Here is a 20,350-nt window from a genome sequence, read left to right as displayed (position 1 = left end):
CTGTACGCACACCACTATACATACACCACCATAGACACACCACTATACACACCACTATACACACTAATATACACACCACTATAGACACACCACTGTAGACACACCACTATACACACCACTAAACACACCACTATGCACACCACTATACACACACCCCTATACACACCACTATACACACCACTGTACACAACACTATACACACTCCACTGTACACACCACTATACACACCACTATACACACAACACTATACACACTCCCCTGTACACACCACTATACACACCACTATACACACAACACTATACACACACCACTATACACACCACTGTACACAACACTATACACACTCCACTGTACACACCACTATACACACCACTGTACACACCACTATACACAACAGTATACACACACCACTATAGACACTCTACTGTACACACCACTATAAACACCACTATATACACACCACTATACACACACCACGATACACACACCACTATACACATGCCACTGTACACACCACTATACACACCACTGTACACAACACTATACACACACCACTATACACACTCCACTGTACACACCACTATACACACTCCACTGTACACGCCACTATACACACCACTATACACACACCACTATACACAGCACTATACACACACCACTGTACACACCACTATACACACCACTATGAACACACCACTATACACACTCCACTATATAAACCACTATGCACACCACTATATACACCACTATATACACCACTATACACACCACTATGCACACACCACTATACACACCACTATGCACGCACCACTATAGACACACCACTATACACACCACTATACATACCACTATACACACCGCTATAAACACACCACTATGCACACCATTATATACACACCACTAATACACATACCACTATACACTCCACTATACAGACACAACTATACGCACACCACTGTACGCACACCACTATACATACACCACTATACACACCACCATAGACACACCACTATAGACACACCACTATACACACTAATATACACACCACTATAGACACACCACTGTAGACACACCACTATACACACCACTAAACACACCACTATGCACACCACTATACACACACCCCTATACACACCACTATATACACACCACTATACACACACCGCTATGCATAGCCCACTATACATACACCACTATATACACACCACTATATACACACCACTATACACACACCACTACACCCACCACTATACACACCACTATACACATACCACTATACACACACCACTTTACACACCACTACACACACCACTATACATACCACTATACACACCACTATATGCATCACTATACACACCACTTTACACACCATTATACACACACCACTATAAACACACCACTATACACACCATTATATACACCACTATACACACCACTATATACACCACTATACACACACCACTATACACACCACTATACACAAACCACTATACACACACCACTGTACACACACCACTATACACACCACTATACACACCACTGTACACACACCACTATACACACCCCACTATACACACACCACTATACATAGCCCACTTTCACATTGTCACAAAGTTACATGGCTAAAGTTCCCTACTCTCTCCTCATCTACAGGTGTTGTGGTAAACTCATCTGACCAAGCTTCCTCAGATAGTTTCTCCTCTTCCTCCTCATCCTTCTCTGCCAGTCCCAGCCTGTCCAGCCCTATTGAGGACTCCTATATGTCACTTGACACTACTGTGGTTGGCCCTGGGACCTATAGCCCCACAGAGTCCCCCCTGGCCCTGTCATCTACCGTGCCCAGCAATGTTGACGGCCCTTATCAGTTACTGGTCACTACCAGTCATCTGTCCCAGGCACTGTCATCCACCCTGCAGCCCCCTCCCCAGGACAGCCTCCCCATACCTAGCTTCCAGGAGGGCCGCCGAGCCTCTGACATGGACACCGGCACTCTAACACAAGGTATGGACGACCACTTCAAAATTAAAGCACAGATCAAGTATGACGGATGGAAAGAAGAAAACCTTCTTATGTATACTGTAATTGGCTCCTGTCTTACACATTGGAGACATCTCTTGTGTTTTAATCATCTTTGAGGAACTCCACAAGATATTAAGATACCCGTCAGTCTGCACACACAAACTGCTCTCTAAAATAAACATCATTCTGTTACCGTTAGTAACAATTTAGTTCTAGATCTATTCTTGTCGGCTTTCATAAAGGTTTATGATGACATGATCTTTGACCTCTGTTTCAGGTCTGAAGGTGTTCCGCCAGCAGTTGAGGAGGGAGGCCAGTGCCAAGGGCATGCTGGGACTGAACAAGATGAAGAGCCCTGGGATCCGGCACGGGTGGTCCCCCCCAGCCTCTGGCTCTGCACCCAGCCCCCCTGCCTGGGGGGGGCGAGACCTGTCCCACTGTGTCCCCACCACACCACTGTCAGAGGAGGGCTTCCAGCAGCAGAAGTGAGGCAGACCCTTTTGTTTCTTATCATTGTGACTCAAATTATTATCAAGCCATTTTGATTTGTGTTAAATACATTTGTCAAAAGCTTTAAAGCATTTGCCTGATTTGTCTTGGACATTGCACCTGCAACCGGTTCTATTGGTTCCACTGGTTCCACTGGTTCCACTGGTTCCATTGGTTCCATTGTATTGGAGCAAACCAAATGAAGCGCAGCCCAAGTATTTGAAAATATTAGACACCTGTTGTTGTACTGACTTTTCTCTGTGTCTTCCCCCAGAGTGATCCAGATTCCACTGTGCCAATTCCACCCGACCACACCTGTTCCTCCCCACCACCCCATGTCTTCCTCCCCGCCACCACACCTCTTCCTGTCTCCTCCTCGTCCTCCCATTGGTCTGTTCTCCACACACACACTGTCACATGACTTCCTCACACCCTCCCTTCAACAGAACCACTCACTACACCCAGAACTACACCCACAACTACACCTACAACCACAACTACAACCACAACTACACCCACAACTACAACCACAACTACACCCACAACTACACCTACAACCACAACTACAACCACAACTACACCCACAGCCACAACTACAACCACAACTACACCCACAACTACACCCACACCTACAACCACAACTACACCCACAGCCACACCCACAGCCACAACTACACCCACAGCCACAACCACACCCACAACTACACCCACAACTACAATTACAACTACACCCACAGCCACAACCACACCCACAACTACAACCACAGTCACAACTACACCCACAACTACAACCACAACTACACTCACAGCCACAACTACACCCACAGCCACAACTACACCCACAACTACACCCACAGCCACAACTACACCCACAACTACACCCACAGCCACAACTACAACCACACTCACAGCTACACTCACAGCTACACCCACAGCTACACCAAAAGACACACCCACAACCACAATCCTACCTATCTCTATGCTCGGAGCAACCGCTAGACTTATCCCCTTCCTCCTCCTCTTCCTCCTTCTCTTCTTCAGCCATGGTGGCGTCAGCTGGCCACCTCTTGGAGACCCATCTCCATATCAGTTCTCCTCGGGTTGAGAACCACACCCCACCCTTCTCTGACGCTCCTCACCTCCCTGTTCAGCCCCAGTTCCCCCACCCAAAACCCCAGTCTCAGCCTAAACTACTCCACCCCCACCCAGACCCCCAGACTCAACTACTCCACCCCCACCCAGACCCCCAGTCTCAACTACTGCACCCCCACAACCACCCAGACCCCCAGTCTCAGCTACTGCACCCCCACCCCCACAACCACCCAGACCCCCAGTCTCAACTACTGCACCCCCACCCAGACCCCCAGACTCAACTACTGCACCCCCACAACCACCCAGACCCCCAGTCTCAACTACTCCACCCCCACCCAGACCCCCAGTCTCAACTACTGCACCCCCACAACCACCCAGACCCCCAGTCTCAACTACTGCACCCCCACCCAGACCCCCAGACTCAACTACTACACCCCCACCCCCACCCAAAACCCCAGTCTCAGCCTAAGCTACTCCACCCCCACCCAGACCCCCAGTCTCAACTACTGCACCCCCACAACCACCCAGACCCCCAGTCTCAGCTACTGCACCCCCACCCCCACAACTACCCAGACCCCCAGTCTCAGCTACAGCAACCCCACCCCCACAACTACCCAGACCCCCAGTCTCAGCTACAGCAACCCTACTCCCACCCCCACAACTACCCAGACCCCCAGTCTCAGCTACTGCACCCCCACAACCACCCCCACAACTACCCAGACCCCCAGTCTCAGCTACTGCACCCCCACCCCCACAACCACCCAGACCCCCAGTCTCAGCTAGTGCACCCCCACCCCCATAACTACCCAGACCCCCAGTCTCAGCTACTGTATTCCCACTCTGACCCTCAGCCTCAGCCAAGGCCCTGGGCCAACCACCGACCCCTCTATACCCACTCCCAGACCTCCAGGCGGCCCCAGCTCCAGCGCCAGCCACGTCTGCCTCCATGCCCAGTAGGGAGAATGGATCCTGGGTACGGACCATAGGAAACACCCAGGACTAAAGGCCTAGAAGCTGTGTACAGCAACTGTCTCAAGGCTAACATTAGGACTCAGAGAGAGACTAGAGAAATGGAACTGGGCCTCAGACTGATGTCCCCAATGACTCATTGCCTCGATGCTCTGGCAACAGTGGACGTTAATAAAGAAGGATGACATCAGTGGGACCTACTTAGGATGGACTGTGAGTCTAATGGTGGAATGAGCTTCCCCTAAAGCTAGGACAGCAGAGTCCCTGGCCATCTTCCGAAAACAACTCAAACTCTACCTCTTCAAACAGTATCTTAAATAAGACATTGCACTTCTCTTTTCCTACTAGCACTGGCTTAGCTGATAACTCCTCTGTATTGGGGAAAAATGTACTTACTTCGACTGTAATATGTGGTTGTCTCACCTAGCGATCTTAATATGAATGCACTTTGGATAAAGGTTTCTGCTAAATGACTCTACATTTTTTTATATAATGTAATGCTGATCATGTGCAAACTGTCATGTCTGTTGTTGTGTGAACTGAAAATACCAATAATTGACCTACTGTGGAGACAGCAGTCCTTTCCAGGAAGCACGACTCCCAGTTTTCTCCTATTATCCTATTACAAAATAGGTTAAGTGGTAGTTGTCTCCCTGTCGTCTTCCATAAACCGTCTTTGATTCGGTGTAGTTGGCATGAGAAAGACGACTTAAAACAAGTGTTTTCTCATGCAGTTTGAATTCAGACCCGCCTTGTGCCTTTTGAACACACAAGATGACTGTTGTATTGAGTAGACCAGACTCAACAAACCTCTCTGTAATATGTTTATTGTATTTGTCGAACATTGTAAATTAAGTTGAATACTTTTTCATACATTGTTGGATCATTTTTTAACAAAGGAATGAAAAAAGCCATTACTGGTCTTTGCTGTTTATTGCTGTTGCTCCTTATGACTCGTCTGTTGTCAGCTGGCCCACCACCACCAGCCCAGCCTCCACCTGTCTGTCTCTGCTTTGGTTCCAGTCAGGGGGTTGGTATTGCTATACCTCCCTCACTGCCTGTAGTTTGTTATTATTGTAATGTTATTGCTCTGGCAGAGAGCTCCCCTGAAGAAGCAGAGCCTAACGCCAACACCTAATGACCTAATGCAGGTAGCCTAGTGGTTACCTGAGCTGACAAGGTAAAAATCTGTCATACTTCCTTGGTTGCTGGATCAAATCCCCGAGCTGAAAATCAATCATTCTGCCCCTGAGCAAGGCAATTAACCCACTGTTCCCCGGCCCCCGAAGATGTGGATGTTGATTAAGGCAGCCCCCCGCACCTCTCTGATTCAGAGGGGTTGGGTTAAATGCATTCAGTTGTATAACTGACTAGGTATCCCCCTTTCCTATTGTCATTTATTTGGTTATTTAATGGTTAAACGAATATGTGGTGTTTCCTGTCTGTTTCCTGTCACTTTCTTTTGGTATTGGTATTAGGTATTTTATTAGGATCCCCATTAGCTGTTGCAAAAGCAGCAGCTACTCTTCCTGGGGTCCACACAAAGCATGAAACATGACAATATACAGAACATTAATAGACACAAACAGAACTATATAAAATTGTTTTTTTAAAGGCACACGTAGCCTACATATCAATACATACACACAAACTATCAGGGAAATGTTTGTAGCAAAAAGTACATCCTTTTATTTAGGAATGTAGCAAAGTAAAAGTTGTCAAAAATAGAGTACAGATACCCCAAAAAACGACTTAAGTAGTACTTTACACCACTGGCACTACTGACCCTGGCTCTGCTATCTCTTTTTCTCTCACTCCCTTATCTTTATCTTTGTCTCTCTTTCTCGCTGTTTCAGTTTTTCTGTCCCAGTCTCTCTCTGACCCAGTCTCTCTCTCAGATTCTCTCTCTGTCTCAGTCTCTCTGTCTCTCTCTGTCCCAGTCTTTCTCTCTTTGTCTGTCTCTTTCAGTCTGTCTCTCTCTGTCTCAGCCTCTCTCTGTCTCAGTCTCTCTCTGTCTGTCTCTCTCTGTCCCGGTGTCTCTCTGTATCACTCTCTCTCTGTCTCGGTCTCTCTCTGTCTCAGCCTCTCTCTGTCTCTCTCTGTCTCGGTCTCTCTGTCTCGGTCTCTCTCTGTCCCAGTCTCTCTCTGTCTCACTCTGTCTCGGTCTCTCTCTGTCCCGGTCTCTCTCTGTCCCGGTCTCTCTCTGTCTCACTCTCTCTCTGTCTCAGTCTCTCTCTGTCCCAGTCTCTATCTGTCCCAGTCTCTATCTGTCCCAGTCTCTATCTGTCCCAGTCTCTATCTGTCCCAGTCTCTCTCTGTCTCAGTCTCTCTGTCTTTCTCTCTTTGTCTGTCTCTTTCAGTCTGTCTCTCTCAGTCTCTCTCTCTCTTACTCTTTTGCTTTCGTGCCACTTATTTCATACTTATTTAGGTGACTGATTAAGAAGAGGATAAGATGAATCATAGCTCTAAGAGAACAAACACTCTCACCTCTATTACAATGAATATGTGGTCTAGTTTTCCTCAGTAGCTTTGCAGGTTGACCTGCGCAACCGATATGTTCACATCCAATGAATACTTGATGAAACAGAGAAAGTACAGACAAGGGGTTGCTTCTTGGTTAATATTACACTTTTATTGTTTCTACTTCTCAGGTAGTGAGCAGATATCAGCTGAACAGGGCTAACGCTACAGGACAGGAAATACTCAAGGACAAGAGAGAAGGGTTTGGAAAAAGTCGCGACACAGGAATGGAAAAAAGCCAGGTGGTGGTATAAGCCCAACGATGGAACCCCTTTTCAGTACTACAGCAGTCCTATAGGACCAGACAATGGTATGTACTTAACCCTAACTCCCCCCTATCCTCCCTCCCTCTCTTTCTTTCTCTTAGAAAGAGTTGCTCAGTAAAGCCCTTCAGTACAGCCAGGAGAAAGACGGCAGCTTCCTCACTGGGTGAAATATTACCCACGGTACCCTTGGGGTGACCGATTTGTTGTTTGTTTACACAGGAAGTAGAAAGCCAGGGTTAAGTCATGTGACCCTCTCTTAAATCCTTTTGTTTTGTTGTCCCCCCCAAGCCCCAACCGTCCCTCTCTTTATCCATCCTCATGGGTCATGAGTCATAATCAGAACCAGAATATTAATACTGCCATAATAGTCTAGCGTAGTCTAAAAAAGGAGAAAATATTAGACTAGAAATACACTGATATCTTCTAAGTGTGGAGTCAGGGAGAGAGGGATTGGGGTAGGGTGGTGAGGGGAAGGGAGAGGGGCGAGGGGGTGGGGAGACTTTGGGGGTAAAGGAATGTGTTGTTCAGCCCCCCCACCCTGCCCCAGCCACACGGCTGCTTTATTTGGAAGAGAAGCCCCCCTCTGCATGCCCCCTCCCGCCCTTCGACCCCCCCCGCACCCCGGTGCCACCCGGCCGGCAGCACACTCGGCTTCTTAAGAGGAGGGGGCAGCGTTAGTCTTGTCGTCGCGGGTGACGGGGATGCTGCGGTCGCCACGGCCGAGGTCGCCACCGCCACCGGTGACCTTTGGGCCACAAAGGGTCAGGAGGCCATCGGTAGACAGTGTGCAGGAGATAGCCGATTGGTCCACGCTGGAGGGGAGGCGGTAACGGCGGTGGAACTCACGTGAGATGTAACCGTGGTCATCCTGGAGACAAGAGAGAGAGAAATGAGGATGAGAGTAATGATATAGTGTCCACGTTCAACACTTTAGATGGAAAATTATGTTTTTTTATGGTGCTTTTTAAATCATTATCCCTTCTGTCAAATGTAGGCCTAACCATATGAATTCAGCCCTCTAAGAAAAACAAACATCTGCGACTGCTGGGAATGACGCAGAAAGGACGTAAGAGAAAGCAAAACGTTCCTTAGTTACAACGGCTCCCCCACTCAGCGTGTCCCTGGAGGCCACTAACATCCAGCATGAAAATAAATGATGAGAGAGAGAGAGAAGAAAGAGAGAGAAGAGAGAGATAAGTAGCATATTGTAATCTAATTTAATGACGCTTAAATCTTACAAAGGAAAACACAAAACATTGTGGGTCACGTTCACCTCTATGACTAACATACATCACATTTGTTCTGTGTCACCGTGTGGCCAAGGCAATGAAATGATCCCAAACAATGTGTCCCATTGTTTATGTAGGAATCCCTATCATTGGAGATGTTTTTCCTAGCAAAGTGTGTCCGTGTGTATAGTTTGGTCTGAGGACACGTAACTGCTTGGTTGTTTGACTTCATCCTTGCTGAACATGGGCCTTGAAAAGGGTTGAATTGAATTTGTACGAGGGGCAATGCGCGTAAGCCGCCCAATTCCCAGAGTAAACAAAACAAGGCTGTGGGTGTGTGTGCTCATCAACACACACATACACTCACTTAACGCACGTGTGAACAACACAACACACACATTCTTTGAATTAATTAGGTTGAGAAATTCTCCTCTGACTCAAAATGTTGAATCTAATAACACATCTTGTTAGCATCTCTTGGAGGACGTGGCTGGTTAAAGCTGGTTGTTGTAGCAGTGGCTCTGTCTAGCTAGTTGGAGTGAGCAACCTGCCTAAGGATGAATGCACTGACCTGGGAAGCACAGTGATGACAGTATCTGGTGCGCTTGTTGCTTCAATTACTGCCACAGGGTGTTTCGATGTGACAGACGCGCAGGCACTCACACTATACATGTACAGTATACAGTATGTCACAGGAGGTTGGTGGCACCTTAATTGGGGAGGATGGGTTCGTGGTAATGACAGGAGCGGAATCAGTGGAATGGTATCAAATATATCAAACACATGGTTTCCATGGTTTCCAGGTGTTGATTCCATTCTATTCGTTCTGTTCCAGACATTATTATGATCCGTCCTCCCGTCAGCAGCCCCCACTGATATAGATGTGCACATGTGAGAAACCAGGCTTTGGTGTTCCAAGCCATAGTAGAGGGATTGTGTTTGAACTCAGGAGTGGGTGTACTACCACAAGTCATAGTGACCGTTTTGAGCTAGCTCGGCCTGTCTGTCCAGAGAGATTAGGGTGTGTGCTGCTTGGATGGGATGGAATGTTAACCCCTGGTGGGTGGCCTCACCTGTCTCTCTCCATGCTTTCCCTGGATCTCCACGTAGTCATCAGTCACCTTCACGTTGAGTTCATCAGGAGAGAAGTGCTTTACATCCATGAAGACCGAGAACTTGTCCCTGTCGGACCTCACCTGGAGAGATAGAGGGAAAGGGGTTGAAGGTTAAAGGTCACGGGTGGCGGGAACCTGGTAACCACAGTGATGCTCATCTTCTGAAATGTAGTTTTTTCCCCATATCAGTTCAGTTCTATATGTTGTTATGGAGTCATATCTCAGAGAGATATGAAGATTATCCATTTCTAAAGTGTGTATGTAGATGCTGCAAAACAAAATGTGTGTCACTAGTCACCAAAACACTAGATGTTGTTTGGACATCGAAATTCTGATATCCTGGCATATAACCCAAGTTGAAATGCAGTTTGAGCTAGTAATGGAATGAGTCAGTATATTATGGGCAGGACAGAGCATGACTCTGTTTGGCCTGGTTTAGACTAGGTGGATAACACTGCAGCAGTCTCTGAGCTCCTCCCTGCCGAGAATCACTCAACATTAAGGCATTCCATTTGCCGCTCATTTTCAACATACTTGCAATAATCTTGCAAACTGCAAAATGCACTTCTTATCGTTGTTTACAGCTCCAGTAGTGGGGATATTTGACCTCTCTGTTCTCTGTACTCTCTTATGACAATCAGCAACATCTACTACAGCTGTATAGGATAGCAGGATGTTGTAGCCATTCAATAACAGATCTGGCTAGCGCTACTGCTGTCGTAGCCATTCAATAACAGATCTGGCTAGCGCTACTGCTGTCGTAGCCATTCAATAACAGATCTGGCTAGCGCTACTGCTGTCGTAGCCATTCAATAACAGATCTGGCTAGCGCTACTGCTGTTGTAGCCATTCAATAACAGATCTGGCTAGCGCTACTGCTGTTGTAGCCATTCAATAACAGATCTGGCTAGCGCTACTGCTGTCGTAGCCATTCAATAACAGATCTGGCTAGCACTACTGCTGTCGTAGTCATTCAATAACAGATCTGGCTAGCGCTACTGCTGTCGTAGCCATTCAATAACAGATCTGGCTAGCGCTACTGCTGTCGTAGCCATTCAATAACAGATCTGGCTAGCGCTACTGCTGTCGTAGCCATTCAATAACAGATCTGGCTAGCACTACTGCTGTCGTAGCCATTCAATAACAGATCTGGCTAGCGCTACTGCTGTCGTAGCCATTCAATAACAGATCTGGCTAGCGCTACTGCTGTCGTAGCCATTCAATAACAGATCTGGCTAGCGCTACTGCTGTCGTAGCCATTCAATAACAGATCTGGCTAGCGCTACTGCTGTCGTAGCCATTCAATAACAGATCTGGCTAGCGCTACTGCTGTCGTAGCCATTCAATAACAGATCTGGCTAGCACTACTGCTGTCGTAGTCATTCAATAACAGATCTGGCTAGCACTACTGCTGTCGTAGCCATTCAATAACAGATCTGGCTAGCACTACTGCTGTCGTAGCCATTCAATAACAGATCTGGCTAGCACTACTGCTGTCGTAGCCATTCAATAACAGATCTGGCTAGCACTACTGCTGTCGTAGCCATTCAATAACAGATCTGGCTAGCACTACTGCTGTCGTAGCCATTCAATAACAGATCTGGCTAGCGCTACTGCTGTCGTAGCCATTCAATAACAGATCTGGCTAGCACTACTGCTGTCGTAGCCATTCAATAACAGATCTGGCTAGCACTACTGCTGTCGTAGCCATTCAATAACAGATCTGGCTAGCGCTACTGCTGTCGTAGCCATTCAATAACAGATCTGGCTAGCGCTACTGCTGTCGTAGCCATTCAATAACAGATCTGGCTAGCACTACTGCTGTCGTAGCCATTCAATAACAGATCTGGCTAGCACTACTGCTGTCGTAGCCATTCAATAACAGATCTGGCTAGCACTACTGCGTCTCTCTGATTTAGTATAGTGACTTCCCCAGGGTCATGTCCTTGTCTCCCCCACTCAGCTTTCTCTTCTCTATAACTGTTACATCTCCCTGTATTAGTAATGAATTCAGTGTAGGCCTCCTAGATTAAATACATTGAGTTTCTCTGTGAAAGATATGCACACATAGACCACCTTAGGGGCAATTACAGTGCGATTCAAATCTGTCCAATCTCAGTCCATTTTGCGAATCCTCTTTTTTAATGAAAACTGTAGAGGATGTAACCAATGCATCATGGCACTAATAACCCGGCTTCAATTGATTTATTGATTTATTTTACCCTTATTTTACCAGGTCTGTTGACTGAGACCACATTCTCATTCACAGCAACGACCTGGAGAATGGTTACAGGGGAGAGGAGGGGGGGATGAATGAGCGGATTGTAAACTGGGGATGATTCGATTCCCCCAAGGACACACATGCTCTCTCTGTAAGCTAGGACAACATGCAGGCTCTTCTGTCTATGATATATTACAACTTTCCCCATCAAACACTGACAACCAAGTCTGCTTTCTATCCATAAAGATAGACAACAAAAAACATGCAAATGATACATTTGGGTAGTTTGAACTAAACTAAAGTGACTACAGATTTAGAATGATGGTGAATGAATAGGTCTTAGTGGATCCTATTCTTCCCCAGAGGATGGAGCAGGTCAGCCTGGTAAATCAGACTGAATACTTCCAATGCTGAGCACAGTGATCAATCAGTCAGGTTGAACAGGTTAGTTGTTACCTCAGACATGCCAGAGTTGGTGGAGTCCAGGAAGTTGCGGAACAGCGACTGTCTGTAGTAGGGGCTGATGGTGGAGGCAGCGTAGGGGAACAGGTCATAGTCGAACATGCCCTCCCCGAAAAACTGGTCAAAGAGACGGGCGGGATACATGGAACCCATGGCACGTCTGAACCAGGGGTGCTGGATGGCAATATCCATACTAGCGTAGCTTAGGTTTTAGCTCGACGGGCCCAAACTCAATACAGGCAGTTTCTTGCTGCTCGGCTTTAGCTCGGCTGGCTAGTGCCTGTGTTCTGTTAGGAGTAGAGAGAGAGAGGTGTGAGGGAGGACTAGAGGTGCCGTGGGAGAGAAACAAAAGCAGTAGTAGTAGTAGAGAGGAGTAGGGGTCCCAAGTGGTGCGTGTGCTCTCCTCTGCAGCCGCCCCCTCTTTATATACCTGTGGGGCAGAAAAGAGGGGCTTTAGTGCGGATCTCTGTGGAATGGCATTATCTCATGGTGGGACGGGCTCAGTCAGCAGAATCGGTGGGCGGTGTGCACGCTGGCCCGTTCAGCTACAGCCTGGCCCTCGTAACGTGGCGGAACCTGTGCCAGCGCCAACCGGACGACAAGGGTCTGACAAAACAAGCCGAGGCTTGGCCTGTCGAGTTGGTGAGGAAAAGGGGGAGACGGAGAGAGCGAGAGAGAGAGAGAGAGAGAGAGAGAGAGAATCAGGAGGTCAGGGGTGAAAAGAAATGGGTTGGTGGCACCTTAACTGGGGAGGACTGGCTCATAGTAATGTCTGGAAAGAATAAATAGAATGGTATTGAACAAATCAAAAACATGGTTTATCATGAGCCGTCCTCCCCTCAGCAGCCTCCTGTGGTTGGTGGGGTTTCTGACACTGGATACGGGGGATGGGAATTAAACCTGTCTGGGTGTGGAGCACCGACATGCTCATCCTCTCTCTCTGTCTTTCACACACACACACATACACATACACACACACACACACACACACATACACATACACACACACACATACACACACACACACACACACACACATACACATACACATACACACACACACACACACACACAACACACACACATACACATACACATACACATACACATACACACACACACACACAGTATTGTTCTGGTACTTTGTTGGGATGAAGAGCAGGCTCCAGTCACAATACAGTCTGGGGGTGGCTGTGTGAGGGCATGGAGCGGTCAACATCACAACAACAGCGGTCAAACATTGTGAGGATGGGTATTTGTCCGATTGACCAGTATGGAATGTAAAGTAGAGGGAAAACAGCAGGGGAAACAGCAGGTAAACAGCAGGGTAAACAGCAGGTAAACAGCAGGTAAACAGCAGGTAAACAGCAGGGAAACAGCAGGTAAACAGCAGGTAAACAGCAGGTAAACAGCAGGGGAAACAGCAGGTAAACAGCAGGGTAAACAGCAGGGAAAACAGCAGGTAAACAGCAGGTAAACAGCAGGGGAAACAGCAGGTAAACAGCAGGTAAACAGCAGGGGAAACAGCAGGTAAACAGCAGGGAAAACAGCAGGGAAACAGCAGGGGAAACAGCAGGTAAACAGCAGGGTAAACAGCAGGGAAACAGCAGGGTAAACAGCAGGGGAAACAGCAGGTAAACAGCAGGTAAACAGCAGGGGAAACAGCAGGTAAACAGCAGGGTAAACAGCAGGGAAAACAGCAGGTAAACAGCAGGGAAAACAGCAGGTAAACAGCAGGGAAAACAGCAGGTAAACAGCAGGGAAAACAGCAGGTAAACAGCAGGTAAACAGCAGGGAAAACAGCAGGGGAAACAGCAGGGAAAACAGCAGGTAAACAGCAGGGAAAACAGCAGGGGAAACAGCAGGTAAACAGCAGGGGAAACAGCAGGGGAAACAGCAGGTAAACAGCAGGGAAAACAGCAGGGAAAACAGCAGGGAAAACAGCAGATAAACAGCAGGTAAACAGCAGGTAAACAGCAGGGAAAACAGCAGGGAAAACAGCAGGGAAACAGCAGGTAAACAGCAGGGAAAACAGCAGGTAAACAGCAGGTAAACAGCAGGGGAAACAGCAGGTAAACAGCAGGGAAAACAGCAGGTAAACAGCAGGTAAACAGCAGGGGAAAGAGCAGGTAAACAGCAGGGAAAACAGCAGGTAAACAGCAGGTAAACAGCAGGTAAACAGCAGGGGAAACAGCAGGTAAACAGCAGGGGAAACAGCAGGGAAACAGCAGGGAAAACAGCAGGTAAACAGCAGGTAAACAGCAGGGAAAACAGCAGGTAAACAGCAGGGAAAACAGCAGGGAAAACAGCAGGTAAACAGCAGGGAAACAGCAGGGGAAACAGCAGGGAAACAGCAGGGAAACAGCAGGTAAACAGCAGGGAAAACAGCAGGGAAACAGCAGGTAAACAGCAGGGGAAACAGCAGGGAAACAGCAGGGAAAACAGCAGGGAAACAGCAGGTAAACAGCAGGGAAAACAGCAGGTAAACAGCAGGGAAAACAGCAGGGAAAACAGCAGGTAAACAGCAGGTAAACAGCAGGTAAACAGCAGGGAAAACAGCAGGGAAAACAGCAGGGAAACAGCAGGTAAACAGCAGGGAAAACAGCAGGTAAACAGCAGGTAAACAGCAGGGGAAACAGCAGGTAAACAGCAGGGAAAACAGCAGGTAAACAGCAGGTAAACAGCAGGGGAAACAGCAGGTAAACAGCAGGGGAAACAGCAGGGAAACAGCAGGGAAAACAGCAGGTAAACAGCAGGTAAACAGCAGGGAAAACAGCAGGTAAACAGCAGGGAAAACAGCAGGTAAACAGCAGATAAACAGCAGGTAAACAGCAGGGGAAACAGCAGGTAAACAGCAGGGGAAACAGCAGGTAAACAGCAGGGGAAACAGCAGGGAAACAGCAGGTGAAACAGCAGGGGAAACAGCAGGTAAACAGCAGGGGAAACAGCAGGGAAACAGCAGGTAAAACAGCAGGTAAACAGCAGGTAAACAGCAGGTAAACAGCAGGGGAAACAGCAGGTAAACAGCAGGGGAAACAGCAGGTAAACAGCAGGGGAAACAGCAGGGGAAACAGCAGGTAAACAGCAGGGGAAACAGCAGGGAAACAGCAGGTAAACAGCAGGGGAAACAGCAGGTAAACAGCAGGTAAACAGCAGGTAAACAGCAGGGGAAACAGCAGGTAAACAGCAGGGAAAACAGCAGGGGAAACAGCAGGTAAACAGCAGGTAAACAGCAGGGAAAACAGCAGGTAAACAGCAGGGAAAACAGCAGGTAAACAGCAGGTAAACAGCAGGGGAAACAGCAGGTAAACAGCAGGGGAAACAGCAGGGAAACAGCAGGTAAACAGCAGGTAAACAGCAGGGAAAACAGCAGGGGAAACAGCAGAGGAAACAGCAGGGAAACAGCAGGTAAACAGCAGGTAAACAGCAGGGAAAACAGCAGGGGAAACAGCAGAGGAAACAGCAGGGGAAACAGCAGGGAAACAGCAGGTAAACAGCAGGTAAACAGCAGGGAAAACAGCAGGGGAAACAGCAGAGGAAACAGCAGGGGAAACAGAATGGGAAACAGCAGGGGAAACAGAATGGGAAACAGCAGGGGAAACATCAGGGGAAACAGCAGGGGAAACAGCAGGGAAACAGCAGGGAAACAGCAGGGGAAACAGCAGGGGAAACAGCAGGGAAACAGCAGGGGAAACAGCAGGGAAACAGCAGGGAAACAGCAGGGGAAACAGCAGGGGAACAGCAGGGAAACAGCAGGGAAACAGCAGGGAAACAGCAGGGGAAACAGCAGGGAAACAGCAGGGGAAACAGCAGGGAAACAGCAGGGGAAACAGCACGGAAACAGCAGGGTAAACAGCAGGGAAAACAGCAGGGAAACAGCAGGCGAAAACAGCAGGGAAAAGCAGGCCAGGGTAAACAGCAGGGAAACATGGGCATGGGAAACAGCAGGGAAACAGCAGGGAAACAGCAGGGAAACAGCAGGTAAACACAGGGAAACAGCAGGTAAACATGCAGGTAAACAGGCAGCAGGGAAACAGCAGGTAAACAGCATGGGAAACAGCAGGGGAAACAGCACGGAAACAGCAGGGGAAACAGCAGGGAAACAGCAGGGGAAACAGCAGGGAAACAGCAGGCGCAGGGAAACAGCAGGAGAAACAGAATGGGAAACAGCAGGGGAAACAGCAGGGGAAACAGCACGGAAACAGCAGGGGAAACAGCAGGGGAAACAGAATGGGAAACAGCAGAGGAAACCGCAGGGGAAACAGAATGGGAAACAGCAGGGAAACAGCTGGGAAACAGAATGGGAAACAGCAGGGGAAACAACAGGGAAACAGCAGGGGAAACAGCAGGGAAACAGACTGGGAAACAGCAGGGAAACAGCAGGGGAAACAGCAGGGGAAACAGCAGGGGAAACAGCAGGGAAACAGCAGGAAACAGACTGGGAAACAGCAGGGAAACAGCAGGGAAACAGACTGGGAAACAGCAGGGAAACAGCAGGGGAAACAGCAGGGAAACAGCAGGGAAACAGCAGGGCAAACAGCAGGTGAAACAGCAGGGGAAACAGCAGGGAAACAACAGGGGAAACAGCAGGGAAACAGCAGGGAAACAGCAGGGGAAACAGCAGGGGAAACAGCAGGGAAACAGCATGGAAACAGCAGGGAAAACAGCAGGGGAAACAGCAGGGAAACAGCAGGGAAACAGCAGGGAAACAGCAGGGGAAACAGAATGGGAAACAGCAGGGAAACAGCAGGGGAAACAGCACAGAAACAGCAGGGAAAACAGCAGGTAAACAACAGGGGAAACAGCAGTGGAAACAGCAGGGAAACAGCAGGGGAAACAGCTGGGAAACAGCAGGGAAACAGCAGGGGAAACAGAATGGGAAACAGCAGGGAAACAGCAGGGAAACAGAATGGGAAACAGCAGGGAAACAGCAGGGGAAACAGCTGGGGAAACAGCACGGAAACAGCAGGGAAAACAGCAGGGAAAACAGCAGGGGAAACAGCTGGGGAAACAGCACGGAAACAGCAGGGAAAACAGCAGGGAAACAGCAGGGAAAACAGCAGGGAAAACAGCAGGGAAAACAGCAGGGGAAACAGCAGGGGAACCGAATGGGAAACAGCAGGGAAACAGCAGAGGAAACAGCAGGGTAAACAGCAGGGGAAACAGCACGGAAACAGCAGGGAAAACAGCAGGGAAAACAGCAGGGGAAACAGCAGGGGAACCGAATGGGAAACAGCAGGGGAAACAGCAGGGGAAACAGCAGGGGAACCGAATGGGAAACAGCAGGGGAAACAGCAGGGGAAACAGCTGGGAAACAGACTGGGAAACAGCAGGGGAAACAACAGGGAAACAGCAGGGGAAACAGCAGGGAAACAACAGGGGAAACAGCAGGGAAACAGACTGGGAAACAGCATGGGAAACAACAGGGAACAGCAGGGGAAACAGCAGGGAAACAGAATGGGAAACAGCAGGGGAAACAGCACGGAAACAGCAGGGGAAACAGCAGGGAAACAGCAGGGGAAACCGAATGGGAAACAGCAGGGAAACAGCAGGGGAAACAGCAGGAGAAACAGAATGGGAAACAGCAGGGGAAACAGCAGGGGAAACAGCACGGAAACAGCAGGGGAAACAGCAGGGGAAACAGAATGGGAAACAGCAGAGGAAACCGCAGGGGAAACAGAATGGGAAACAGCAGGGAAACAGCTGGGAAACCGAATGGGAAACAGCAGGGGAAACAACAGGGAAACAGCAGGGGAAACAGCAGGGAAACAGAATGGGAAACAGCAGGGGAAACAGCAGGGGAAACAGAATGGGAAACAGCAGGGAAACAGCAGGGACACAGCAGGGGAAACAGCAGGGACACAGCAGGGGAAACAGCAGGGAAACAGCAGGGAAACAGAATGGGAAACAGCAGGGAAACAACAGGGAAACAGCAGGGACACAGCAGGGGAAACAGCAGGGAAACAGCAGGGGAAACAGCAGGGAAACAGCAGGGGAAACAGCAGGGAAACAGCAGGGGAAACAGCAGGGAAACAGCAGGGAAACAGAATGGGAAACAGCAGGGAAACAACAGGGAAACAGCAGGGAAACAGACTGGGAAACAGCAGGGAAACAGCAGGGACACAGCAGGGAAACAGCAGGGACACAGCAGGGGAAACAGCAGGGAAACAGCAGGGGAAACAGCAGGGAAACAGCAGGGAAACAACAGGGGAAACAGCAGGGGAAACAGCAGGGAAACAGCAGGGAAACAACAGGGGAAACAGCAGGGGATGGGTGCAACTGAATGGATTATTTATTAGGGTTATGTAGCCTACAGTATCATGGGTCATGTTAGGCCCCATGGCTAAGTAGCCTACAGTATCATGGGTCATGTTAGGCCCAGGGTTATGTAGCCTACAGTATCATGGGTCATGTTAGGCCCAGGGTTATGTAGCCTACAGTATCATGGGTCATGTTAGGCCCAGGGTTATGTAGCCTACAGTATCATGGGTCATGTACATGAATAAATACAGTAGCCTTTTTACAGTTTCTGTCTCTATTGATGTGCATGTGTGTGTGTGTGTGTGTGTGTGTGTGTGTGTGTGTGTGTGTGTGTGTGTGTGTGTGTGTGTGTGTGTGTGTGTGTGTGTGTGTGTGTGTGTGTGTGTGTGTGTGCGCGTGAGAGAGCCGTTGTTTGTTTATGTCTGATCGTGTGTGTGTGTGTGTGTGTGTGTTGTGTGTGTGTGTGTGTGTGTGTGGGTTGTGTGTGTGTGTGTGTGTGTGTGTGTGTGTGTGTGTGTGTGTGTGTGTGTGTGTGTGTGTGTGTGTCGTGTGTGCTGTGTGTGAAATAGCGTGCAAAATCGTTTCTAAAGCAACAGTGTGTGTGTGTGTGTGTGTGTGTGTGCTGAACCAGTGTGTGTGTGTCTGAACTGTGTGTGTGTGTGTGTGTGTGTGTGTGTGTGTGTCTGAACCATTGTGTGTGTGTGTCTGAACCAGTGTGTGTGTGTGTCTGAACTTGTGTGTGTGTCTGAACCATTGTGTGTGTGTTGTGTGTGTTGTGTGTGTGTGTCTGAACCAGTGTGTGTTTGTGTCTGAACAATTGTGTGTGTGTGTATTAAAGCCTAAGAACTCAGAGGAGCTATGCACCCAAACAGACCCCTCCACGCCCACTGCACCCACCCCCAGTTCCCATGGCTCTGATCCCTCTCCCGGTGACTTCCCTCCGGGCCTCGCTCACTGCTGTATTAACCTAATCCCGCTGGGCTTTCACCCGGTCCAGCACAGAGGCTTACACAAAGCACCAGCCAGGCCCTTTTTCCAGCCCACAGACTCACCCGCCAAGACCAACCGGCCTCGGCCAGGGCCGAGCGCTTAGGGGACATTGTGGGGCTGGATGGAGGCCAGAGGGGGGATGGGGAAGAGGTTAGGGGTGCCGGACGTGGCGGGGGTTGGGCCTTGTTACAGCCCTGTCAGCAGGTTTAGGGGCAGAGCGGGTTTTATCAATGGTCCAGACAATGGAAGCCCTGGTCTGTGTATATCCTACAGTACGCTAGACAGGTCAGGCTATTCATCGTCAGCTCTGGTTGGAACAGCGGTGTGTATCCTAACCTGGGGCTAACCTGAGGGTGTTGGGGATGTATGGGGATATGGATTATTGTACTGGAATGTTGAGGGAGCTAGCACACAAGCATTTCACTGCACCTTTTATACCTTTTATTATGCCGACTGTGTACGTTACCAATACAGTCTGATTTGTATTCCTTCCTTTAGGTGATCACAAAACGATAGTGAGTAGGGAAATAGGAAAGGAAGGAAATGTGGTAGACAAGGTTTGAATCCAGGTGCACAACAAGACTGTTTAGCACACTGAGCTAAATTGGTGTTTTGGACCTCTGGAAAGGTTACTCACCACACAAGTGTGATTCACTGAACCACCACTACTGAAGGATGGAAGGAAGGAAAGATGGAAGGAGAGAAGGAAGGATGGAA

The 20,350-nt window shown here is 48.8% G+C and overlaps 2 protein-coding genes across 2 annotated transcripts in view; one reads left to right on the top strand and one right to left on the bottom strand.

The window, feature by feature from the left end:
• The window catches only part of LOC106575747 (uncharacterized), a 12,329-nt gene extending 7,743 nt beyond the window's left edge, over window positions 1-4,586 (top strand). The window contains exons 9-11 of the mRNA XM_082963304.1: window positions 1,654-2,001; window positions 2,297-2,504; window positions 2,783-4,586. Of these exons, the coding sequence (XP_082819430.1) occupies window positions 1,654-2,001; window positions 2,297-2,504; window positions 2,783-4,586 (2,360 nt within the window). The remainder of the gene's footprint in view (window positions 1-1,653; window positions 2,002-2,296; window positions 2,505-2,782) is intronic.
• Window positions 4,587-7,179: 2,593 nt separating this feature from the next.
• On the bottom strand, window positions 7,180-12,791 carry LOC106575746 (alpha-crystallin A chain). Its single transcript, XM_045698224.2, has 3 exons — window positions 12,377-12,791; window positions 9,658-9,780; window positions 7,180-8,223 (listed from the first exon to the last, which is right to left on the bottom strand). The coding sequence occupies exons 1-3, from the start codon at window positions 12,572-12,574 to the stop codon at window positions 8,011-8,013; spliced, it is 534 nt and encodes a 177-aa protein (XP_045554180.1). The 5' UTR covers window positions 12,575-12,791; the 3' UTR covers window positions 7,180-8,010.
• Between the last annotated feature and the right edge of the window lie 7,559 nt (window positions 12,792-20,350).

The sequence above is a fragment of the Salmo salar genome, chromosome 17, assembly GCF_965601325.2.
Source record: "Salmo salar chromosome 17, fSalSal1, whole genome shotgun sequence".
Lineage (NCBI taxonomy): Eukaryota > Metazoa > Chordata > Actinopteri > Salmoniformes > Salmonidae > Salmo > Salmo salar.
Note: the sequence above shows the minus strand (reverse complement) of the source record. Positions and strands in the feature narration are given on the sequence as shown.